The 27,501-nt window shown below is 31.5% G+C and overlaps 1 protein-coding gene across 1 annotated transcript in view; it reads right to left on the minus strand.

The window, feature by feature from the left end:
- Positions 1–11,238: 11,238 nt before the first annotated feature.
- LOC134261333 (multiple epidermal growth factor-like domains protein 10) overlaps positions 11,239–27,501 on the minus strand; it is a 38,420-nt gene continuing 22,157 nt past the window's right edge. Inside the window, exons 7-17 of the mRNA XM_062743770.1 lie at positions 27,323–27,460; positions 26,336–26,467; positions 26,101–26,238; positions 25,649–25,789; positions 24,170–24,301; positions 23,251–23,388; positions 17,268–17,408; positions 15,018–15,155; positions 14,238–14,336; positions 12,754–12,865; positions 11,239–12,613 (exon numbers count right to left, since the gene is read on the minus strand). Coding sequence (XP_062599754.1) covers positions 12,439–12,613; positions 12,754–12,865; positions 14,238–14,336; positions 15,018–15,155; positions 17,268–17,408; positions 23,251–23,388; positions 24,170–24,301; positions 25,649–25,789; positions 26,101–26,238; positions 26,336–26,467; positions 27,323–27,460 — 1,484 coding nt within the window. The 3' untranslated portion in view covers positions 11,239–12,438. The remainder of the gene's footprint in view (positions 12,614–12,753; positions 12,866–14,237; positions 14,337–15,017; positions 15,156–17,267; positions 17,409–23,250; positions 23,389–24,169; positions 24,302–25,648; positions 25,790–26,100; positions 26,239–26,335; positions 26,468–27,322; positions 27,461–27,501) is intronic.

A 27,501-nucleotide genomic window follows, 5' to 3' on the forward strand; every position in this document is an offset into this window, starting at 1 on the left:
CAAATAAGGAAAGTTTAGAATATTTTATCTGCTTTGAAATGTGACGATTTTCAATGAAAATTTAATGAGAAGAGTCCGCTTAGTTAAAAATATCGTTAATAATGTAATACTTTAGGATTAGGATCCTCTCAAAACATTATTAGGCTAGTTAAGCAATTGTTTAGCAAGGTATTCCGCCAGGATCGATCTTGCATTGCATTCAATAGCACTTTGCCCCCACCCAAAAGACATTTCCTACTTCCATCGCGAAAGAATTCCGCTAAGTTAAGTAATCGCGATATCAAGTATGTGGGGATCTTTTAAATGTACTTTGCAATAGGAAAACAAAAATCAAACAAACTAAAACCCCCAAAAGCAAAATTATACCTTTTCCAGATCTGAGGATTAACAGTGAAACTTCAAATGTTGTAAGGGTAATTTTCAGAATAAATCAGGCTATAAGTTATTATCATGCAATAGGAACTTAATTCATATTTGGCTAAATTTATGCCCCCTATATCATGTAAATTAAACAACACAATCAACCAAGAACAGCCAATGCTTTATTCAAACTTCAAACTGATGTACTCTTGAAATTAAATTTAGAGATTCTCAAGTTTGAAATATTGCCCCATGGTTCCTTTTGCAATTACATAAATTTTATCAAATTCGTTGGCAATCAAAGGTTGGCTTACTTATCCATTAGAGACATGCTAATTATTTTTACTTATTTAATGAGTCGTACAATAAATTTGAGTATACAATCTGACACAAAGATATTTGCTTCAGCATTTCAGGGATGGGGATTTGGATTGATGTACCTCTTGCTCCTGCATTCTGCACTTCTAGGCTATAACCATTAGAAATAAAGGAATTGATAATTTTATTTACCTGTGGTTTGGGTACATAAAGGGTAGACTGGTGAATTAAGGAAAATGACAAATTAATGCTCAATGCAAGTTAAAGAACATAATCTGCTGTATGCTATAACCAGTTGCTTAAATTATAGAAATTCTCATCTTTTAGCTTTGGTAAGTATTTAAAGTTATTAGCTCTAGGTATGCTGTGACCCAGAAAAATGGTAATTGATCATTAATCATGTAATATTAATTTTTCATTTTCGACTACTTACAAGGTCAATTAAATAAGGTTTTAGATAAAAAGGATATATTTTACAATTCACAAAATATAATGGAAAAAATATTCAAGCTTTTTACTTGTGTTAACTGAAAATTTTCACTGCTTTAAGCTTTAGGCATACCTGCATTTTATGTTCATCAGTGGATTACATTGTTTTAAGCTAGTATTTTTACTAAAAATAATTGATATTCATAAAAACTATTCTTGATAAATTTATTTTATTGGTTAGACAATAAAGTTCATGGAATATTCACATCAGATGAGAATTCAAAACCATCAGGGTTAAAAATATTACTGAAATTAACTTTGGTCATTCAAATTCATAACTCATAGATTGGGGAGAGACATGCCATTCATTCAATTTCTTTTTTTTTTTTTTGGGGGGGGGGGTTAGTGTTATTTGTGTCTGGCTCTTAAGTTGGAAATAATTCTTTAGGAAAAATATAAATTGGATAGGGATTTCAGTAGAAAGAGTGTATTATACATTTACTAGAATGAGTTGTATGAGGCTACTGATCATGACTTAGGAGTATAACAAAATTTGGATTAATTCAGTAAGATTTATTATTTGCATGATACAGTGTACTAAGGTTATCAAGCAAGTACATGCAAATTTAAACTGATCGTACATGTAGTCGGCTTATTTAAATGACCAAAATATATATCTTTGTTCAGCAGTCAATTATTGATAAACAAGAGGCAAATATGTAAAGGACTTAAATTTATGGAATTGATTTCATTACTACATAAGGTCCACCGGTTTGAATATACAAAGATTTCACCAATTGATGCGATGTATTTCACAAAGGCATTTTTCTGGGACCTAAATAAATTTAGTATTATATCAGACATCTAAACTTAATAAGCATGATGTAAGCCAATGGATTTCAATCAAGATACACAAATCATAGAGTCAATTTAATTTTATGGCTTATCATATATTAAACAAAACAGTGGAAACCACTAGTTATAAGATCCAGGGCTAGAAACATTTAAGTCCAACCCATTGGAAGTTCACAAACATCTTCAGTCAGGGAAAATTTTAGGAAATACAAAACTATCTAATTGTTATTGATGGATTAGAAATTAAAGCATTTGTCAAAATCTTCCACTAATTATAGTAGATCCATGCCAGGTAAACATATCATTTATCCAGAAACCACAGCAAAATTCCATTTCTTAGACTTTGGCTCCAATGCATATAGTTAAAATGATTCACAGTACACTACTTTTAGGTGGCAAAAGGAATAATTAAATTACACATGGAAAGGGTTTTTGCTCTGTGTGTGAGCCATTTATTAGTACTACATGTACTTGTTGTCACAGCTCATACAAATAGGTTGGGTGAGAAGCATTCATAAGAATAAAATTAAAAACAGATATCAAGATCCCATTTGGAGTCATAGTTTGGAGTAAAACGTTGACTGCTCTGCTGTAACACCCTGCGTTACATGCAATACATGTGATTACTTAAAGCCTGGAGTCAATGCTCAGATATAAGGCTAACCTTATTTTATTACAATTAATATGATTTATTTCCATAGATAATCTTACACGGTAAGTTAAATAGGTTTTCTAGAACCATTGTTTGAAACCAGCCAGAATAAATTCATATATGCTGTTGTTGAATTGAAAAGGGTAGAACAGGATCAGCCATTTTTATGACGGGACAATATTTTGTCCATATATAAATGTTTCTTTAAGTTTTATTACATGTAATTCATCATGTATAATATAAATTATGACACAAATTGCATATTTTTAGTCTAATTAGTATACACACGTAATCAACTTAGGAGTTATGGGGATCTAGATTTATTTTCAGGGGGGGGTGCTATTTCAGTTTCCCAAGTAAATAGGTGACAGTGGCGGATCCAGAAATTTTGTAAAGGGGGGCCCGACGAGTTTGAGGTCAAAGAGGGGGCCCACAGCCACACCAAATAAATATCGATATGTAAAATATTGTGAATTTTTGGACTAAAAAGAGGGGAGGCGGGCTCCCTGGGCCCTCCCCCTCTAAATCCGCCACTGGGTGACATTTAGGGCGGTTGGTCGTGGGTCGGTTGAATGCGGCTTCCCCATTTTGTGGGGTGACCAAAACCTGTGAATTCCATAGGTTTCGGCCATGTGGCGTTTGCGCCGCGCCATTCAACTGATGCTATAATTCATTGTGATGCTGCTGCTTAAAACAAACTCATTTACTGTGAAAATGTGTGCTGCTTTCAACAAATTCATGAATTGGTCTGCTTTGATTGATTGAAACAAACTCATTTGCTGTGCAAAATGTGTACTGCTTTCACCAAATGTCATGGACAGTGCTTTGCTTGCTAAAATATCTTAAGTAACGTTCGCGGTTTGATAACCCGGAACGATAACTACATACATATAAACTTGTAAAGTTTATTTAAAATACATGTACATAAAATTTAATTGTAAGGTTAATTACCGTTTGCGGTAAACCCGGAACGGCCATTGTTTTGCTTATTATAGTACATGTAATATTTTGCTTGATTGTTGTTGCTGCTTGTTGAAATTGTTTGGGGTCGCCCTGCTTGGCACCCCCTTTGTTGCTTTAAGACACGACCAACAATCGCCAATATATTAAAATAAACGTGTACAAAATCATGTTTGTTTTATTTTCCTCTATATAAATAATAGCATCTATTAATTAAAGAATAGATGCCTTTATTTTATGAGGAAAACTTTGTTGCTGCTATTTGAGTTGGGTTAGCTATAAATTAGATCGGGTTCGGGATATCTCAAATTCCCCCTCTTTGCCCTGGATCCTAAGAACGAAAGGTATACGATTTTTGTAGCAGACAGAATTTTCAAAAAATATGCTTTCAATCACGATTGCTTCTTAAATCCCAACCCATCCCATCCCATATTTTAGAATTAATGGTGAATATACAGCTTGATATTAAATAATTATTTAAGAAGTCTTTGTCTGCTGTTGGGGTTTTCTCTATCTTTTCAGGATTGACTGGAACATTGACTACACTTGGAAGATCCTCGTCGTGGCATTCCATGGGCCTGACCTTGTATGCTGTAATTTTGAGTTCATGTTTATCCTCGCTCGTAGAGTCCTTGATGACATTCCATTGAATTACAATTTGTTTTTCCCCTTGTCGTCTCAAGATTCAGTTTGCGCCGCGCCATTCAACTGATGCTATAATTCATTGTGATGCTGCTGCTTAAAACAAACTCATTTACTATGAAAATGTGTGCTGCTTTCAACAAATTCATGAATTGGTCTGCTTTGATTGATTGAAACAAACTCAATTGCTGTGCAAAATGTGTACTGCTTTCACCAAATGTCATGGACAGTGCTTTGCTTGCTAAAATATCTTAAGTAACGTTCGCGGTTTGATAACCCGGAACGATAACTACATACATATAAACTTGTAAAGTTTATTTAAAATACATGTACATAAAATTTAATTGTAAGGTTAATTACCGTTTGCGGTAAACCCGGAACGGCCATTGTTTTGCTTATTATAGTACATGTACATGTAATATTTTGCTTGATTGTTGTTGCTGCTTGTTGAAATTGTTTGGGGTCGCCCTGCTTGGCACCCCCTTTGTTGCTTTAAGCCACGACCAACAATCGCCAATATATTAAAATAAACGTGTACAAAATCATGTTTGTTTTATTTTCCTCTATATAAATAATCTAAAATTATCAGTACTGTATATAGTTAAAAGGGGAAACTTCTTCTTTTAAAGAAAACTTCTGCCACACAAAATATAGATCCTGCCTTAATCCTATTTGAATGGAATATAATTGTGATTTCGGCAATAGACATAGTTTAATTTGCATCAGAAGATCTAAATTCATTGTTATCACTTAAAAATGCAGAAGTTTATAAATAAAAGCCCAGAACGAAATCGACTCAAAAGCAAAGAATCGAACGTCCCTGACCTATCGCATTACAAAATGTCTTTCCAATAAATGATAAATCCAAAAAAAAATTCCAGTTGGTTTCTGTGATAATGTAATCATTGTCGAAGGCCTGTTTTTTTATACGAAAGAGAGGGAGTAGGGGACCAAAAAAATAAGGTCGAAAGAAATTAAATACTCTTACCGCAGGTAGATGCAAATCTTATCAAACAACCGAAAAGGTAAATCAACACGATTTCTGAATTCATTTTCTTCCAAAAGAATAAGTTTAACACAAGGAAGTACATTTAATTGATATCGATAAGGTCAGATATGCGTAATAGATTTACAATACCTTATGAAGCATTACATGAAGAGTGTTTGTCTGCAATTCATAAAAATGCACTTGACTTGTTTTGAATGTTACGAAAGTATGTTCTGGCAAGTGATTAAAAAATCAATGGAAATTATTTGTGAAAAATGGAAAAGGAGTTTTCCACTTAAGTAAAGTAATTTGGTCCTTTTTTCCACTTATTTTACAGAATAATCTTGAGGATATGTATAATTTTTATTTTTATGGTGTATAGCATAGTATTTCTGATTAAAATTTTGTACAATCATTATTAATGACTTTGAATATCAAGAAATAAAAACCAATTTTCAACACCTACCGCACATACACATTCCGGAACATTTTCTTTCGAACAGAGTAAGGTTTCTCTGTTACATAAACATGGGCGGAGACATTTAAATTAGGTACTATATAAAAGAAGACATGGTGAGCGTTAACGTAAGATAAGAAATAATTAACAATGTACGAGTTAGAACAATATTCAATAAGCTTGATTTTTATTTTGCACTAGTAGTATTATTCTTAATTTTGCGTTGATGCGTGGTCTTCTTTTTGTTCTTGAGGTATTTTTGGTCTGAAAATCCCCTAATCACTTTGTTTTATCTTTAATCTATCAATGAATCTATCAAATATATTAAACACTATATTAATTTTCTTTCATATGACAATTTAAAAAGTACAGGCGATCGAATAATAAATTAATTACAGTAAACACACACAGAAACACACTTCCTTTCCTTTGTAAAGGGGAGCTGAGAAAAAATAAACAATAAACCTGAACAGAAGTTTGATAAAACAAAAGAAAAAGAGTAAACTGTTCCAAACTTGGAAAAAAAGATTATGTAGGAGTGGGAATAAAACTATTACACATTTTTATTTGAAAAATAAAGCAACAATTTCAATGTGTGTTAAGTCATATCGTACCAGCACATAGCTATAGGCGAAAGAAGGTTTTTTTTTTCCCGGGGGGGGGGGGGGGGGGGGTGAAGAACTAAAGATTTATATTTGAAAAGAAGGGGTCACCACTCTCCCTAATACTACATGTCTGACATGTATATTTATTTCTTAATTTTGCTCTAATTTACGCAATGAATATTCCGATTTACTTATCGATTATTTTGAAAAGATACATGGCGTTTACAAATCGCGTAATATACATGTGTATAATCACTTCAAAAACAGTTGTTGAATAAAAGAAGCATAATTATTACACTTCATAACGATTGTTGATAATATATATCACAAGATTGGTAAATGAAATTCAAATTCGATATTTATCTACTTCGTTGCATTCATACATTCGAAGTTTTTTCCGAGTTTATATCCACCCTAAAACGTGACAAAAGTGTAATGTTGCTTTAAAAATTGAAGTGGTCAGACTACAATTGTTTTTATAAACTGACTAAATGTGAAGAAATTGTAACGTCTTTGGTATTTTTGATTGTTTGTTTCATTTTCGCAAGAAATTGATTAAATGTGTATTTATATGGGTAATACATCTACTCGTACATTATTGTATTGTTCGCAATGCCCAGGAAACTTGCGATTACATGTATGAGAAATAAAATATGTCCATGAAAATCATAATTTGAAAGAACTTTAACATGAGTGATATTCTTCCTAGTCTATAGAACTTTGTTTTGAATTTTAAGAAATAAAAGCTGATGAATGCACTTTTCAAATACGATCTACAATTGTCGCTTCTTAGAGAAAACGCGCTTTCAGGATGTATTAACCTGTGGCAGTATGGAATCACGTGACATATTATCTATTCTTAGCAGGTCAATAATAGGTTAATCTTATGTAAATGTACTCACAAAACGGATTCAAAATCATGATACTTTTTAATAGAAATCATAGAGCGCAAGGTTGTTCAACAAAGATATTTTCACACAATCTGTGTAAATATAATACACATATTATATTTTAATCTCGAATTTGAACAAATCTGCGCTCGATGTTTACGAAAGCTGACAAGTAGGTACCTGTCACAAATTTCTTTTGATATTCATGTAAATCAAAGGACCCTTCAAAACACAGCTTCGCGTGATGTCTATTTCAATTATTTGACATGTTTAAACGTTGAACCAAATACTAAAGACATGAGAGAATAATATAATTTACTTTTTAAGTTTTTTAAATCAAGTTAAAAATTTTACGAGTTACCAGGGACCACAGATAATGCCTTAGTGAGACTTCTTCTTTCCTCTATAATTTGATTAATCGTTTATAGTGAAGACACATTTAAAGAATAATAAAATTGTGATTATCGGTACATTCATGAACTCCATTGAAGTGCCTAGTAAACAGTGTTATAAATAAATCAAACACTTGTCTGCCCCCTGGAAATTTTATAAGATTAGAATAATAGTTGGTTCATGGTTTATATTTCCCTTCAATAACGTAGTAATCTCGCAGCACTGTTCAGGCCTACTATGAGAAATCAACGGAAAATAGACGTTCAAAAAGGGGGTTACTCTTAAAATTGAATTTATTTTAATTAAGCTGTTTATTATCACAGAACTTTAATACTCATTGAAATAACATTAACCCACTTCATACAGTATGAACTTTAGTCCCATCGATGGACAATCATGTGGTGAATGCATAGTTCGTGTACTGAAATTAGGTCATAAACAAATTTCAATATCGCAAGGGCATAACCTAGTTGAAATTAAAAATTTAAGCTATTAATTGTTTCTGCATGCTTTGTAGTTTCTGAAAAGTGCTGCTGCTTTAAATATATTACGCGTTTTAATAGTTAAATTTTCAAGTAAATAGTCTTATGTCGAAACATGTTTGAATTTTATAAAAATATTTTGTGTACTTATAAAATTACGTCGTCAATTTAAAGAAAGCAGAAGCACTTTTCAAGCAAAGGAAAATATCTTTTATCTATATTCAAAAAATGGTTAAAATCTATGCAGTGCATGCCCTTGCAAAAGTGCGATTTGATGAATAATCTCGATGTAAAATATACGTAATCTGAATATAAAAACACGACATAATTAAAAAAATACATTCTCTTGATAATTAATGAATAATCGCACTAAACAAAGGATATACATTGGTATTAATCGACTATTTAAAATCTGTAAATAATATTCCGTTTAATAATAAAAAGGCATTTTTCACTGTTGAAAAATTCCTCAATCTGCCTCACACATCACATGGAGTACGTCATTTTTACCCAAATGACGTCATATTTACAAGTTCATTGCGATCAGTGCTTTGTTTATAACCAGCTACATGGTAATTAACTAGCAACTTTTGTAATGCATTGATAAGATTTATTGTTTTTTATGCTAATGCAGTTTTAAGTTGCAAATTATTTCATTTTCAGGTATTATGAGAAATACATGAAAAATATATTTTTGTGTGACGTCACAAGTCAACTTTTCCTGTATAAATTTGACTCCATCCCCTTTTACAAGCCTTAATCATGCTGCACTGCATATTGAGGTAAAGAGAAAAGAACATAAGTACATTTATTAGATTATGTTTTGATTAAATGTATTGATGCCCTGCATATCTCGTATAAAACAGACAGGGAAAAAAAAAACAGGACACTTTAGTTATTCAGGTGTAAAAAAATCAATCTAGAAAGGAAAATAAAATGTTTTCCAATATATCGAATTCTTGCTGATTCTAAAGATTTGGAATCTATCATAATTTACTCTTATTTTCACACGATATCACTTATGTAAGATCGTCGCTAAGTATCTGTGAAAGGCTTTAAATATTGACCTTTACGCGAACCTATTGAGCAATGAGTTTATTTATCGTGCTAACACCTTTCCGTGACACAGTACCTCAGTTTCTAAGATCACATCCGAAGGACGCACATAACTCACTACAGGTACCGATCGCTGAACGTTGAATAAAATTTTCACATCTACTTTTTGTTGAGAAAAAATCTTTATAACTTCTCTAGAAGATAATTTTATTATATGATATCGGTAGAATTGCACAAAAAATTCTATCCAAATAATTATTACTATTAGAAACAAAAAAAATATATATTACTGGCATTAGATTAAATATGACGATAGAAACTATTCAAGGGTACAACTGTTCTGTGAGCTCACTATTTTATGGTACCCCCTCTTTCCATATGATTACTGTAGCAACATTCATGCTCTACTTTGTACTTATGGAGGATACAAAATAAATCTATCCCCGAAATAGAGATCAAAAAGTTAAACAGGAGTTGCACAATGACATCATATTTCGAAGAATCTGTAAAAGTATCGTTAAATTTTATTCAGTAACGAAGAAAGAGTTTTGGATAAGATATTGCAATTTGTAATTATCACTATAAAAGACAAAACGGCAGTGCCTATATTTTGCTATTGTAAATCGAAATTTGTGTCTGATCTAAAAGTAAAATGAAGGTGCCTAAAATCGTTTTGTAACAATGGTTTTGTAAAAATGTCATCATATTCCATTCAGTCGTATAAGAGGAGTTGCGGATAATATATCGTTACCCAAAGCGTTAAAGACAGAAGGATATACAAACAGACATACATTTATACTGATAGATGGACATGCAATGACAACACTTCCTCTATTTTTTTTAATTGGATATATATATTTGATGATTGGTGGGACAATTAAGAATTAGGTACATAATAGACTTTCAGGTGGAAAGGTGACTAGGACCCCATTGGAAATTTGCACGAATATCCTGAGACTTATTCACATGAAAATTAGACGAAAAGGACTTTGCCTGATATTTGCAAGAACCTACTGGTCCATGAATTCTGTGGTTCTTTTTTTACCCTATTTCTTTCCTATTATTTATTGATTCAGTCTTTATTAACAATATTTTTTGTTGAAATGCCTCTAAATTTCTGTTTTTCATGTTCTCTCTCCCCCCCCCCTCTCTCTCTCTCTCTCTCTCTCTCTTTCTTATTTTCTTGAAATATGAGAACACATTGAAAGAAGAAAGAATAATATAAACATATGAATTAATAAAAATGAAAGAGTTTTTGATTGATTGATTATTATGAACATTTACTGGAACCCACAATGTATCTTTCATGATTGATTATTGTTGTTTGCATCGAGTCGGAAAATTTAAAGCAATTTCTTAAAGCACAATGAATATTTTTAACATTTTAACATTTTACAAGGTTTTTTTAAATAAAAGAGATTACACAAACAACTCCTAGAAAACAAATAAATCGATTATTTTTATATGTAATTGGAAACCACATTATCATAAGAATCCTTACAAACAAAGATCATTGTGGGTTCCAGTAAATGTTCAACCAAGCCTCTTTCGTTACTCTTCACTAAGATATTGACAGGAGAGACGTCAAAGTTAACCTAACAACCAAGTTATATGATAAACGTGACGACTTTAACTTTTTTATCGACAACTCCCCTTACTTATGGAGCAATATACCTTCATCTTCTAAATACAGAGTGTATATATCTCAGGTGATTCGATACGCAAGAGCTTGATCTACGTATGAACAATTTTTAAAAACGAGGTAAATTTTTGAAAAGCAAGTTGATTAAACAAGAATATCAGCTGTCTCTTTTAAAGTCATCATTTTGTAGGTTCTATGGTCGATACAATGATATTGTCAGAAAATACAATTTATCATTGACCCAAATGCTGAGTGAAGTTTTTCATACCAATTGTTAGTCCATTTGTTGAAATATCTCTCCAATTTTCTGCTCTCTCTCTCTCTCTCTCTCTCTCTCTCTCTCTCTCTCTCTCTCTCTGATTTTCCTAATAAATTAAAATGCATTGAAGAAACAAACAATAATTTATTATCACAAAATGAAACAAAAGTATACATTGTAAGCTATGTTTGGAACAATACATACTGAAAACAGAAAAGTTTTCAGTATGTATTGTTCCAAATATCTAGGCATAAGTACTCAATGTAAAGTAAAGATATAACATTGTTTTTTTTTCTACTTTCAAAGACGCCCTCATCAAGAATAAAATACATTTATTTTTTTCTTTAAAGAGCTATTGTGACATTCAAAAGAAAAAAATGAAAAAAAGTAGAATTTTTGCATGAACCGAGTTCATTTCCTAAACGTATAAGGCAGAAATGTACAGGCTTCAGAACATTATTTTATATTCATTTAGAAAAATAAAAGTTGAAATAATTTCCGTATGCCCTACCCTGATAACGAAACCACTCCATTCACTTCCTCCTCCCTATTGTACGCGCGCACGTATAAGTTTAATGCGTTTCTATAGATAACTTAGTCTAAAGTACCTATGAAGGAATGTTAGTAGACCAAAACTTTTGATGCCATCGTTTCAAAAAGTTGTTGTTTTCACCTTTAATTGTTCCATTTTATTTTTTACAAGTTTGAGCTAAAATTAAAAATGCCGTGACCTTGACATAAACGAACACGACGAAAGGATCGATACAATCTTGTTTCTCCCGCACTTATATTGTGCAGTCTTTCTGTGCTTTACAGTGAAGTTCAATTAGCATATCTTCGCAATTTACTAAGTCTTATGATTTCCTCTGTATGCCTAATATTATTATAATAAATATATCTAAAGAGAAACACGTGATTTTGACTCATTGTAATTCTTTCAATTGTTATTTTAGAAATAGAATGTACAGACAAATGTTCTGTAGGTGATAATTCTACATCTGGTGGCTGATGAATAACTGAGAATGGATTTTAAATATTTTATAAAGAGACGGAAATATATGGGTTTGTGAAATTGTGAATTTTTGATGGATTTTGTCCTTGAATACTGCTCATTATATCCATATGTTTCAAGCGTAATGCATAACCGTATAGAGTCTAATTTTCGTCCTTGTCTCATTTTTGCCATTTTCGCTCCTCACACATGTGGTCGAAATTAAAACGAGACACACCCAAATAATAGAATATACCAGAAATATCTTTACAAACTTTGACTTGGAGAATAGAAGACGGGAAAAAACTGTTTAGAACTGTAAGGGTGCAAAAATAAAAAGGGTTGAAAACAATCCTGTAAATACATGAAACATATCATTAATTTACATAAGAGTTTGAAAAAAATCATTTGGTAAAAGGGTTAAACACTACATGTAAAAAGAGTTTTTGCACAATAATTCTATTGTAATTTATCATAATGAGAAGGTTGACTTATTTGACCAAGTTCCTGGTACCCAGCGTTGTCTTCCACTTTATCATAGATTTCTATGTTAGGTGCGGTGTGCTCTGTTGACAACTCTTTTGTGGTTTTTCTCTCTACATTTGATTTAATACACGTTCTATTTCTAAAAAAGCTAAATAAAAAAAATACATGAAAATCTTCATAGATTAATCAAATAATATTTCAATAGGGTTAGTCATTTGTCTACAAAATTTAATATATGAAAACCTATAACATGTTTTAATTGAAAGATGTATTAAAAGATGAACTCACAAAATTCCAAAGAAAAAATTTAAAGCGATGCTTAAGCAGAGAGCTGATATAACTCCGTAAAGAGATGGATAGTAATTGCTGTTGATACTCAAACCTAATTGTTGTCCCATCACTGAAATAAAAAAAAAAAACAAACTAATCTCGCAACAAGTCGTCACAATATTACTTGGGAATATTGAATCAGTTCACATTTTTTTAATTTCAACGAAATTTTTTTTCTTCAATTTAAATGCATGTAAATAATTATTGTTAGTAAGTAGAAATAAAAAAAAAATATATTTATAGGCAGGGCAACCATATTCCTTTTAAATAATATCAAAAAAAAAATGTACATGTCTTTCGAATAATAATCTTAATAAGTAAACATAAATCACAGTAAAATAAAAACTTCCCTGATGTAGAGTCATTTTATGATAGATGATCCTTTCGGGGATCTTAAAAATGTATCTACCACTCAACAAAGGCATACGAAATAAACAAAAAAAAAAAAACCTAAATAAATAAATAGCTTTAATATTTGTATAACATACCCCTTAGAACGATGATAACAACATCGACGCCAGCGATGACTACAACTATTACGACATACAATGGACAAATCTTGATCAGAAAAATTTACTAAAGAGCATGCCGCTTAAATGAGCTAAAAATTAGTAAACGTTCCCTTGCATGTACATATATGTCCAAATCCAGAGGTAAATTTATGAGTCGTGTATAAATTTGATCGGTACAAATGTTTAGAAATTATGAATTAAATATGTTTTGAGTGAAATTGACTTTTAACTGAATTTTTCTGGGGGATCGTATGAATTTTATCTTATTTTGTATAAATTGCGATGTAGAGCAAAACATGCTCCTTCTTTTCTTTCGTGGGTAAGTGGAAATTCTCGTTTAATATTTTCTTAAGAAGTGTAATTCATATTTGCCTCCAGCACTTTATGTATATACAATATACAAAAGATTATAATGCATTAGAAAATGTAACAAACTTTTCACAGTAATTTTGTTTTGCACTATCCAATTTTTGTTCAACGTGTAAGTTTTCATTGGTGTTCGTCACGTGGTCAGACAAAGTCATGTGTCAAAACAAAAATGTTTATTGTTATACTTGAATAGATCCTTACTACGAGTTGACTGGGAATTCATGTTTTAAAGGATATTGACATTGAAACCAAGCACAAAAAAAATAAATAAATTTTTAATGCATTTTAAGATTTTAATAGCTTTAACATAGCTGTGTTCCCTACCCGAACCCAGACAGATTCATAGAGAGGTTTTTTTTTATCTACATATCAGACCTTGTATTTTGAATATTCTAAACTACCGGTAAATGATTTTTTTTTTTGGGGGGGGGGTGATGGTCAGACATATAGGAATTATGTTTTCAGTGCCTTTTAAGCATCAGTATGCATGCTCAAATCTAGTTGAGATAAAATTGAATCATGGATTATAAATAATGTTAATAAAAAAGAAGGAATTATTACCGCTACATTGCCCCGAAATGGCGTCACATGTCGTTGGAACTCTACAGTTGATATTGCACGTCTCCTGGCAGTTGTATCCATAAAGCCCGTCAGGACACGCTGTGGAAAAACAAGTTCATATGGATACTTTATATATCTCCAAAAACATCTTCCATCTGTTTTTCAATCTCAAATTGAATTTTGATTCATTTCGTTTCTTTGCAATGTTTGCTTAAAACATGAAGATCTATATCTGTTTTTTATTGATTTATTTTCTAACTAATTTATAATATACTTTAACATTAAGTAACTTATCTACAATTTAAATCAAACACTATTTTGGTAAGTATTCGTATTTCATTGAATACATTATTTGTATGCTGTTTGTTTAGATGTTTCACACCCTTTTCGGAATTTTTCAATCATTGTGAAACACCGTACCGCTTTTTCTTGGAGTAGGATTGTAAACTTTTGAAAAGTGACTATAATCCTTTTTGTGCAAGAATCTACTATGACAAAATGTGTGTCCAATCGAAAGGACTGGTCTTCATGTTGCACAGAGGACTCGTTGCAAAGGACCAGCTCCTAACAGTGCCACTGTAAATCATTAGCTATCAATATTGCTATTCTACAGTAAACCCTGTAACTACTGCACCACAAATGCAACCTTTTATTGGATGAGACTGTAAACTATTTTGGGACCAGAATTTTATTTTTTTTTTTTTGATATGCGTAGAAATTAAAAAAAAAAATCAAAATTATATTAGTAATATTTCTTGAAGATACCCTTAAGTCTATTACCTTGCGTACAATTGATTCCTCTGTAACCTTTATCGCAGCCATTCAAGCATGAACCATTTATGTGATGACATTGTTCTTTATCAAGACAAACCCCGCATGACTGAGCACAATTTTGTCCGTATTTACCACCGTCACATTCTGTAAATATAATATCGAGTGCGTATGTGGTTCAAATTTTTTTCCCTCAAATTGTTCATGTTCTTCAAAAAAAAACACTGAAAGGGGCCTTTACAGTAATTGTACTGAAAGAATTAAAATTTATTAAAAGAATCAATTTGATATGTAAGCTAAGCACAAATAAATAATAGGTTAGGTTTTCTTTATCCATTAGAATGGCCTTGTGTATATCCAAGTCCGATCGTCCCTTTTTAAACATACATGACTGTTATAGTATTAAAGGAGGACAGTGTGCTATCATTTTATATTGAGATATCGTTTACGAACTTTTCATAAAATGAAGCAATTTATTACGATATGATATATCGACAAAATAATACGCTATCTAAAAAAGATATGCATCTTAGAACTTTTTTCTTAACTTGTCGGTTCATGATTGTGCTTATATATGATGATAAATGTTACATGCCCGAGTATCGTCTTTCCTCAAAAGATCACTTACACAAATGTTACATCAAACTATAGTTTACTATAGTTATCTTTAGTGTGCTATAATATGAAATAAAAACTTTTTATTTACTATATGAAAACGTTGGTACTTTGATTAACTATAGCAAAATACTTTTGGACATTGATTTACTATAATATCAAATTTGGAACTTTCATTTACTGTAGTAAAAACTTTGGGACTTTGATTTAGTGTGGTGAAAACTTTTGAACTTTGAATTACTATAGTGAAAAATTTGGAATTTTGATTGAGTCTAGTTAAAACATTGAAACGTTGATTTACTATGTTGAAAACTTTTGAACTTTGAATTACTATAGTGAAAAATTTGGAATTTTGATTGAGTCTAGTTAAAACATTGAAACGTTGATTTACTATGTTGAAAACTTTTGAAACTTTGATGTAATAAGATGAAACTTTGGAACTGTCATCTAGTGCGATAAAATGTATGAAATTATTTTTTTATGTTTTCCTTTCTGTAAAGAGGTAGAGCCACTTTGGGCTTCATTTGGCCATGAGAATTTCTGAAATTTCAAAACCGCTCAGTTTAGGTTGCAAATGCAGTATTTATTACTTGGACTGTCGGTGACCACGTATCTATTAATTGTGACGTAATTTCACATCTAGTCAGTGCATTATGACGTCATAAAATGCGTCATTTTCCTCATATCCTGTAAATTCCTTTGAAAATGACCTAAAGATGAAGCGTTTTTTCAATATTTCATATAGAGCACAATCTCTGATCCAAAATATGCCAATACATAATGAAAGGCCTATTTCTGAAGATCAAAAAACATGTTTTATTTTTTGGATCGTGGGCTGTGCTCATATTTAAATTCTTTGCTGAAGGTAGTCAAATAGGCATATTTTCTGCAAATTTCAAGAACATCGCAATTTCTCAAAGCCTGTTTTTAAATATTTGGATTCTCAAAACGAAATTTCATTATAGAACATGAAAGCACCAAGTGTCTACTTTATCTTGATATATGAAAATGGAAAGAGGGTGATAGATAATTAATTGATATAAGTACAGGGCCATTTTATGCAAAAGATGGCTCTTGCTCTTTTACATGATTTTTCAAGATGCAGATTCATGAAAGCTTCAGAAAACTTTTTTAACAAGACCTTTCCCCAAAAGGCATAATCTAATGGAAATCAATTTTATGTAAATGTTGTTTATTGCGCCAATAAAATAAGCAAAATTTATTTAAATCTATTCAATTTTAATGTTATACAGATGTAGCGTCTCTTACAGTGTATTTAATGAGAAAAAAAACTACGAAAATAGATTTGCGTCATTTAGAATTATTTTATATACATGTATTTGAATTTAAATGTTCAACAAAATCCAGATCCAACCAACCCCATATCACCCCTTTGAAATGTTTAGATATTCAAAATAACTTGATAAAAATACATAAGTTATAAAACTAACAAAAGGACTCCAAAATCTTGATAAACTACAGTAAAAACGTTGGAACTTTAATTTACTATAGTGAAAACTTTAGAACTTTAATTTGATAAAATAAATTACGGCTAACTACAGATTACTACATTTTATTTCGGTATGATCGTCAAGTTTGTGTAATATATTTGATTTAGACATTAAGTTCCTAGAAAAAACTTACGTTTGTCACATTTCGATTCTTTCCACCCTGGTTGACATCCACCTTGGCATTCCCCTGTTACTCTGTTACATCTATTAGGAACCCCACAATTAATGTTACATCCCTCTCTGCAGTTGTACCCATATTGCCCCTCAGGACATTCTATTAGGAAATAATACACAAAATTAACAGTAACATTTCACTTTTACTACTTAAACAGGTAACTTTCATTAAAATTGTTTTCTGAGCGTGGCTGTACACAAGATGCTAAAAATAGATGAAGAAAATAAAAATCATTTTAGGTGCACAAATTCCAATAACATAAATCTTTATATTTTTTTCTGAGAGGGTAAATAAAACAATAAATATAATTAAATATAATATAATTAAAGCAATATTATCACAGATAATTCAATTTATGCCGCTATGAGAAATATATAATATTTTACACCTTAGGATAATTCTGCATATCCCTGCGCAGTCTGCACGATGTGCGCCTTTATTGCAGGGCAATTGTCATATAACCTCTCACTGCAAAATTGCAACCTTTGCTTATCTTGACAGAGAAACCCAATCAAAATCCTTGATTTTGTTGCGCCATTTTTGTTAGCCTGGTAGTGCCTTAAAAAAAACCCAAAGTTTTTGTACAATCATTCAGTATAATGTTTTAAGTATTTTTGTGGAAGCATTCAATATAACATTTCAAAGCTTATGTCGAAACATTCAATTTAATGTGTCAAGTTTGTTTTGGAAACATTCAGTATAATGTTTCAAATTTTTTGGGAAACATTCAGTATAATGTTTTTAAAGTTTTTGTAGAAACATTCAGTATATATGTTTAAAAGTTTATGTCAAATAATTCAGTATAAAGTTTCAAGTTTGTTTTGGAAACATTCGATATAATGTTTCAAAGATTTTGTGAAACTATTCAGTATCATGTTTCATAGTGATGTATTAGTGTTTGTGGACACATTTAGTACAATGTATCAAAGTTTATGTTGAAACAGTCAGTATAATGTTTTGAATTTTGTTTTGGAAACATTCAGTATAATGTTTCAAGTTTTGATGGAAACATGAAGTATGGTGTTTCAAAAGTTTTCTGGAAACAATTTTAGTAATACTGTATAAAGTTTCTAGTCTTTGTGGAAGCATTCAGTATAATGTTTCAAAGTTTTGTGGAAGCATTCAGTATAATGTTTCAAAGTTTTGGGTGGAAACATTCAGTATAATGTTTCAAAGTTTTGTGGGAGCATTCAGCATAATGTTTCAAAGTTTTTTGTGGAAACATTCAGTATAATATTTCAAAGTTTTGTGGAAGCATTCAGTATAATGTTTCAAGTCTTTGTTGAAACATTCAGTATAATGTTTTAAAGATTTTTGGAAGCATTCAGTATAATGTTTCAAGTTTTTGTGGAAACATTCAGTATAACGTTTCAAGTTTTGGGTGGAAACATTCAGTATAATGTTTCATAGTGTTTGTGGAAACATTCAATATAATGTTTTAAAGGTTTTGTGGAAATATTCGGTATCATGTTTCATAGTCATGTATTAATGTTTGTGGTAACATTCAGTATAATGTTTCAAGTCTATGTAGATATTATTCTGTATAATGTTTCAAAGGTATTTTGGAAACATTCAATATAATGTTTCAAATTTTTTATGGAAACATCCAGTATAATGTTTCAAAGGTTTTGTGGAAATTTTCATTATAATGTTTCATAGTCATGTATTAGTGATTGTGGAAACATTCAGTATACATGTAATGTTTCAAAGTTTATGTCGAAACATTTGGTATAATGTTCTTTGTTTGTTTTGGAAACATTCAGTATAACATTTCAAAGTTTTTTTTGGAAACATTCAGTATAATGTTTCAAGTTTTTCGTAGAAAAAGTTCAGTATAATGTTTCATAGTATTTGTGGAAACATTCAGTATAATGTTTCAAAGTTTTTGAAGAAACATTCTGTCCATACTATTTATACCTTTGTGGAAACATTCTGAACAGTGGTTTAATTGTTGAAAGAAAAAAAATGAAAATCATATCAGTAGAAACATTCTGTTTCATCTTGCAATTTGAAGAGGAAAGAACTTTCAGTATTATGAGAAACAGATATTTTAAATAATTTGTTTCATGCGGTACATGTAGCATGAGTTCAGCAAATTGCTGATCATGTAAAATTGTTTCTCATTTTGTTTGAGTTCCAGTATCTACATATTCCTAGGCTTTAGTAGTGCATTACACTCATACACTATTTACCATTGTATTCTGTTACTTGTAGCAGTACATCAATGCCAAGGGCCAACATGAAATATAAAGTGATCAACACCTAACTTCATGCAGTACCAACCAAGGCACACAAAATGGAGAGGCAATGTAGCTTACAAATTTCAGATGGCGAAAGTTGTGCATTATTGGATTGACAATTGCAAAATTGTTGAAACAGTGCTCTCAGATAGAACCTCTAATGCGGATATATGATCAAGCGATCAACTAGATCATTCAAGGATTTAAGTGCTCTGGGCATGATGCCAGCTGTCTTCATAGTAAACTGTTGGAAAATGATGCCACCAAAGTTTGAAATCCATACCAACAGGAAGGACAAGCTACACCTCAATATGCTCAAGCTCCTGTAGTGGATTCTATGTAGATATCTGTGTTGAATGGCAAATATCATTTTCTCCAACAGGTACTGCCAAGGAAATTCATATAGAGCAGTCAGCACCTGTCATTTATCTTCTATGTAAAGTAAGATGAGGCAATGTATTAGCTTCTTATGTAGCATAAATTGTGCTGTCATTAATTTTGTAAATCTGGTCATGAGACAAGTAAAGAGTTTGATAATATTGCACAATGTACATCCTCTATAGTCGTCAACTCTGTATAATTCAGCTCAATTTTTTTATGAGGTCAGCACTTAGCTGCTTTTGCAAAATGTATTTTAGGTACTGAGCCCAGTATTGATGTACTTGTAATGAATCCATAATCTGCTTACAAATGTAAATGAATGCATCATTGAATGATTGAAATCGGCCTGCATAGTCTTTGAGCTACATGTAAGATGATGGCTACTCATTTAAATTGTATGTTTAAATCTGCTTCCATAGTCTTGCATTAAGATACATGAGTTAAGCGGATAGCTGCTCGTGTAAATTGTACGTTAAAATCTGCTTAAATAGTCTTGAGTTGAGATACATGAGTTAAGCGGATAGCTGCTCATGTAAATTGTGTGCTAAAATCTGCTTGCATAGTCTTGAGTTAAAATACATGAGTTCAGCGGATAGCTGCTTATGTAAATTGTACGTTAATATCTGCTTGCATAGTCTTGAGTTGAAATACATAAGTTCCGCGGATGGGTGCTCATGTAAATTGTGCGTCAAAATCTGCTTGCATAGTCTGGAGCAAAGATACATGAGTTCAGCAAATTGCTGATCATGTAAATTGTGCGTCAAAATCTGCTTGCATGTCTTGAGATAAGATACATGAGCTCAGAGGATAGCTACTCATGTAAATTGTGTGTTAAAATCTGCCTGCATAGTCGAGAGTTAAGATACATGAGTTCAGCGGATAGCTGCTCCTGTGAAATTGTATGATAAAATCTTGCTTGCATAGTCTTGAGTTAAGATACATGAGTTAAGCGAATTGCTGCTCATGTAAATTGTGTGTTAAAATCTGCTTGCAAAGCCTATGTTAAGATACATGAGTTCAGCGGATAGCTGCTCATGTAATTAGCATGTTAAAAATTCTGCCTGCATTGTCTTGAGGTTAGATTAAGACCTTCATAATTTCACATATATATACTAAATATTCCGTGCAGTGATTTTGCCTTCCCTTGATCCACAATTTAACAGCTAACAGGTGAATGTTAATGTCTTTGTTGCATCAGTATTTGTTATTTATCAAGAACACATAAATCTTTAAAGGATGTAACATCATATATGAACTTCACGTTCAATATCGTTATATGCGAAAAAATACTTTTAAAAAATGCTGTAAATTTCTGTATTTTGCTGTTTTTATAAAAGAAAGAAATTCTTTTGATTTTCTCCTTGTTTGGCGTCAACCCCTCACTGCGTGACACTGCCTGAGGGCTTGTGGCGCAATTGTTATGATGCCTGCAAGGATTTACTCATTTATGTTAGATTTTATGCATATTTACATGTACTCTGATATGTTCACTGCATGTAAATTTCTAGTCAGTCTCAGGGGGATCACACTTGTATCCTTCACCTATGTACATGTAACCTGTATTGTCTAATATAAGGTGATCCCCCTTAATGATTTGTTATACATTTTACTTTATGCCATTCAAGTAAATGACATAATCGACAAAACTGCATATCTGTGTTTGGTTATTTTTTACTGCACTATCAGGCTGATATTTCTCATAGGAGGCATAAATAATCATTGTGTTTGATTAAAAATTCTTAAATCCCCCTGTAAAGCTTTAACTCAACCAGAATAAGCTGTTAACCAAGGGCGTTTGAATAATAATTTCACCAATCAGATTCCATAGAATACAGGATTCAGTTAATCTTTACATTTTTCACGAATGGTTTGGTTTTAATCTATAATCTTACCGTCTTCAAAATGTAGTTATTAACCATAATTACAATTACCCGATTTGAATAATGTTTTAAAAATAATTGCCATCCTTTTTATGAATACACTTTTTATGCAAAATGTTGTCTACATTCCCAACGCGCACCTTAACTGCACTGCGAAGTTGATGTTTAATTCTTACTCGATACATGTAAGTCATTTTCCTATAGGACTGAAATTAGAGGCTTCATCAAAGCTGGCATGAGGTTGGATAGAGACTCAAAAGATATTTAAAAAAAAACAGCATCGATCTTGCAAAAATATCCAATAACATTGCCAAATGATGATCCACTAATACTTAAGCAGATATAATATGAGAAGGTAATTCATCATGGACAGTTTATACAACTTTAAAAACATCTTGAACTCTAAAATATTGGTTCGAGATGGATACTCCGTCTTCTGTTCCAAATAAGGATATACGAAAAGTGTTATCGTAGATGTTTTTCGGAAATACGTGGGTATGTTGAGAAGTATTGAAATCATTTCTCTTAAAATTTAGACACTTGGAAGAAAGTTTATTCTGATTGGCTATCATAGCAAATTATAAAACATAAATTATTATTAACGTTTTCTATTAACTATTGCATAAAGGTCAACTTTTGAATGCTATTACTTGCGAAAAATTCCTCAAGTTTAACATTACCAGAACAAAACAATCCAAGGGTTCAGTACGATCTTTGCCTGCATTATAAATGATAAAGTTAACAACATTTATTTTGCCCAACAATTTCTGTTACAATCCCACTATTCGACCGGAAAACATTTTCATCGCCTCTACCCGGTAAATAGTATGAAATTGTTATTAAATATTCAAAGTTTATAATCTAGTCTCATTTGCTTTAAAAATAAGAAAGAATTACTTGCTTTCATTTACACAGCTTCGCACACTTTTTAAGTTTACATAATTATTCGAACAAATTAAAGTCACACTCTTCTTGCAATAAATCTGATCACTATCGAACTTCAGTATGAGGCATAACCCGAATATAAGCAGTTGAACAGATAGGAAAGACCGTTATTACTTTGCGCTTTAGAGTCATGTTAATGTATAGAAAATACATAAGATACATTGGCTGCAATTTTCTTGTATCTAGGCAAGATAAAAAACTGTATTTAAAAGAACGGATACAAGGACGTCGACATCCAAAAAGAATATCAGAACCCAAATTAAATATCTGCCATAGTCTTGTAACTCAGAGCATTAATGTGTGAAATATTTTTTAAACTGTTGAGATCAAATCATTAATAAGTTATCAAAAAACTTTTTAGAAAAATACATTTTGTTGCTTAGTTAGATAATTTTGCATGATAGCAATGTGACTTTAATTTGTGCAAAAAGCAATTTAAATAAAAAAAAAGTTCGCGGAGCTGTACAAATTGGAAGTAAGAATTATCTTATATACCTTTAGAACATCTCTCTCCCTGAAATCCTCTGTCACATCCATTTAAACATGTTCCATTGATGTGGTGACATTGTTCAAAATTAAGACACGAACCACAAGAGATATTGCAATCTTTACCGTAACGCCACCCATCACATTCTAAAGGAAATTTGAATTTGCATTTATATACCTAATACCTTTAAGAAGAAATTACACTCAATATTCTAATTAGAAAAATAAGATATTCTAGGCATAAAAAAAATACTGCTGTAATGCAATCATCCCTGATTGCCTTATCAGACGGGTGATCAAACAGTTTGTGAACTAAATAAAAGAAATAAGATTATATTTCAGTGTTCATTATTTCGCACTGTACATGTATTCCTCCCCTATTTAAATGTGCTTCTCCCATCGTTCTGTTCATGTGTAAATGATGTAATCTAGGCGGAATTTGACATGCTCTGTAGGGTTCTGTCAGAAAAATATTATCCTTACGAACTCTTTATTTCTTTCCAAGTTATTATTTAGTTGCATACAACGTCCAATTCGAATGATAGGATTGGTGGATACATATATCCTTTTTTTCAGAATGAATGTGATTACAAGAACCTAAGTTCTGGTATGTGTCGTGGCTTTATGTCTGCCAAATCTCATTCCCATCGATATCTGAATTATGGATTTGTACATGTATGTATAAAAATAGTCTGCGAACTTTATGATAACATCTCATATATATTTTCAATTTTTAAATATACAATTTATGTAGTTCTAGATAGTCGAATAAAGCTTTGATGTTTTTTAATAGGGAATTTTCTTGTATATATTATTCCATTTTTAAACCTTTTTTTATTTGCGTTGCAACAGTTATGCCAAATTTTGCATTTGATAAAAAGGGAATAAAATGAAAGAAAGATAACGGTCTTAAAATATGTATTCATACCACTTTCGCAAAAGGTCCCCTTCCATCCAGGGTTACACCCAAATTCGCAGACACCAGTAAATCTGTTACAGCCTCTACAATTCTGTTTACAGGATTCAAGACAATTCTTCCCGTGTCTACCAAAAGGACAAGCTGTTGAAATGTGATTTTTAATATATAAGACACACAAGAAGTTGTTACTAGAAAGTACAAAGTATGCAAAACAATAAATAATTCCCCATTTTCTTCAAAGGGGGGATGCTCTTTCAATTTAGATATACGCAGCACTGTTAAGGCTTACTGTGAGATATCAACGGAAAATAGAAGTGCCAAAACAGATATTGTTTTTAAAACTGAATTTATTTTTATTCAGCTGCTTTATTATCACAGAACTTAAACCGAAGCGGTTTATAAAAAAGCGTAACGCGGGTATGTTAAGGAAGCATATAAGTAATTTCTCGGGAAATTTAGACTTTTTGAAGAAAATTTAGTTTAATAAATTACCAAAACCACTGATAAATGTAAACTGTTATTTACTATTGCATACAGATAAAAGCGTGTCTAACGCAAAGACGTGCATCACCGCCACGACATCACGTGACTTCTATTGATAGCAAAATTTTCCTTTATAAAAAGGCCTATAGAACAACAATACCTCGGAGTTTGATAATTTCTTTGAGTATGTAATATAGCTGAAAAACATCTATTTTGTCTAAAAACTGCTGCTAGAATCCAACTATCTTGTCCGTAAAATATTTATTCCACACATTCGCACGAAACCTTACCCTTTGTTTTGAATTTTATACATATGAATCGAGATTTTTCGTACAACCATGCTTAACTCGGAATTCTAGCAGCACTTTCCAAGTTTGTCAGAACGCAAACTTTAAATCTGTACAAATCGTATGTTTTGAAATATCCAGCTTATTGTTGTTCTGTTGCAATTTTTGGTCAAGAATGTCAGACGATAGGCCGACCGGGATACGTAATATAGCTGACTGTCTTCGAAAGATAATATAATGGATGAAAATAAATTAGCATACCTGTTAAATTTATTAAACTCCATATGAATTTAAAACAATATTTCCGATATTTCTTTTTAAACTCTATTTTACCTATCTTTGAACATGCCGTCTTAGCCAAATTCTCTTTACACGACATGATTAATTTCCAAGTTACTCGATGTACACATATGACGTCATCGGTGGTAGATTTCAATCATAATGACTGTTACAGCATAACAAAATAAAAACATTTTATTTTCGTTAATGTTTACACGTTTCTAATCATTTTCTAGAGTTAAATTACATCGCTAAATACCAATATAACGAAAACCTGATTTCTAAAATTGACGTCATCTTGCCTACTATGACGTCATATTGCAGCACTGATTTAGCCAAGGTAGAATATTTTGTATGCTTCCTTATTCCCCCTGCGAAACTGTGCCAACCCTCTAATTGTACTGTTAATTAAGATATATTGATAATTTTAAATGTCTACTTTGATCACACTTGGTCCCTTCCCAGCCAGCCTGACATCCGCCCTGACACTTCCCAGTTGTTCTGTTACATCTACCGGGGATTCCACAGTTGATCTTACATGTTTCATTGCAGTTGTAACTATAGCGTTCGACAGGACATTCTTGGAATAAAGGAAATATCTCTAATATGTAAGTCATTAAGCATGATGCAAGTAATAGTGAACTGTTAATGCACAATAATTTCGGGTTATTGAATTGATATTGGCACGAGTTGCCTGTTCGAATCTGTACAGCTAACTAAGGCCGATATTAAGCAATATAAGTTCAATAATCTTTCATTTTATACCTAAAACATCCATCATAGATTTATTTAAATTACATGTATACAAATTAAGAAGAATGTTCAGTTTCGATATTTAAATAAACGTTTGTCCTGCATTTGTTCAATATCTCCAAAGAAAGTATTATTCACCTTCAGTACATATATCTCCTTGGAATCCTCTGTCACATCCTTTGAAACATGTCCCATTAATGTGGTGACATTGTTCTAAATTTAAACACGTTCCACATGACAGACCACAGTCTTCTCCGTATGTCCGGCCATCACATGCTGCAAAAAATAGACATTTGATATTGTTCAACGAAATGATCCACAAAGTAATTTCTTATTGTACATGTAAAACTAATCAAAACTGGAATTAAAGTACCATCTTTACAGAAGATTCCCTTCCAACCAGGTATACATCCGAACTCACAAATACCAGTAAATCTGTTACAGCCGTTGCAGTTAATACCACAGAACTCAGTACAATTCTTTCCGTGCCTATCCGAAGGACATTCTGTCAAGATAGAAATATCTTTTCTTTTCTTTTTAAATGAAGGTAATCATTCTTTGAGCATTTTGAAAATTACAAACTTTCTGTTTCTTTTGAAAATATATTTTGCTTGTCTTAAAAAAAAAGGATAACAGTTTTAGCTGTGTTATCTTCAAATGATATGCTTTGAAGGAAAAAATAGAAAAAAGATCAATCCATATGTGTTATCATAGAAAACATTCTCATAATAAATCAAGGCCTGTCTTTCTGTACATCATCAATTTTATTTTATATAATTTACATTTTTACATATAGATATTAGCAAACGAGAGCACGTGCACGAAAGCCAGTTTAAAGATATTTTTTTTTCATTTGATATATACGTACATGCTTAACATAATACTTTTGTAACGTTTCAATAATAACATTTTTTGTTAAGTAGAATGATATAAATTTCATCGAAATTTCTATTCTTTGATATTAAAATCAAAGGATGACTACTCCTCCATGGTTTCACATATCTAGTCTGTGTTTGTTTAACTTTTAATATGTATATCTAATTGTTTTTATGATATAGCTTTTTTTTTGGGGGGGGGGGGGGCGGAAGAACCATATATTATATTTGTTGTATTAATTAATATAAGCATTAATGTGTATTTATACTGAGATTTCTTTTTTAAACAACAGTTTAATTGGGATCAAAATTAATGTAATATAAAACAACGAGGGGTTTATATAATTCCTATTAATTGACTCATGTTTTTATCTAATCTTATCAGAAATATTTACGAAGATTCAAATTTTTATATTGATATCGTTTGTCGAAATCCTTTTTTTGTGAATATTTACAATTGTACTACTTTTATCACGTGAACTGACCTTGATCACACTTAATGCCTTGAACACCAAAGTCACATCCGTTCGGACAACTTCCGTTCACGTGATTGCATTGTTCTACGTTGCTACAGTTACCGCAAGTGATATTGCACTCAGGTCCGTATCTATTATTATCACACTCTAAAGATAATGAAATAAGTTATTTTTGTCCAGTACAGTAA

The sequence above is a fragment of the Saccostrea cucullata genome, unplaced genomic scaffold (genome assembly GCF_032062105.1).
Source record: "Saccostrea cucullata isolate Sc308-1 unplaced genomic scaffold, CSIRO_AGI_Scuc_v1 ctg811, whole genome shotgun sequence".
Taxonomy (NCBI): domain Eukaryota; kingdom Metazoa; phylum Mollusca; class Bivalvia; order Ostreida; family Ostreidae; genus Saccostrea; species Saccostrea cuccullata.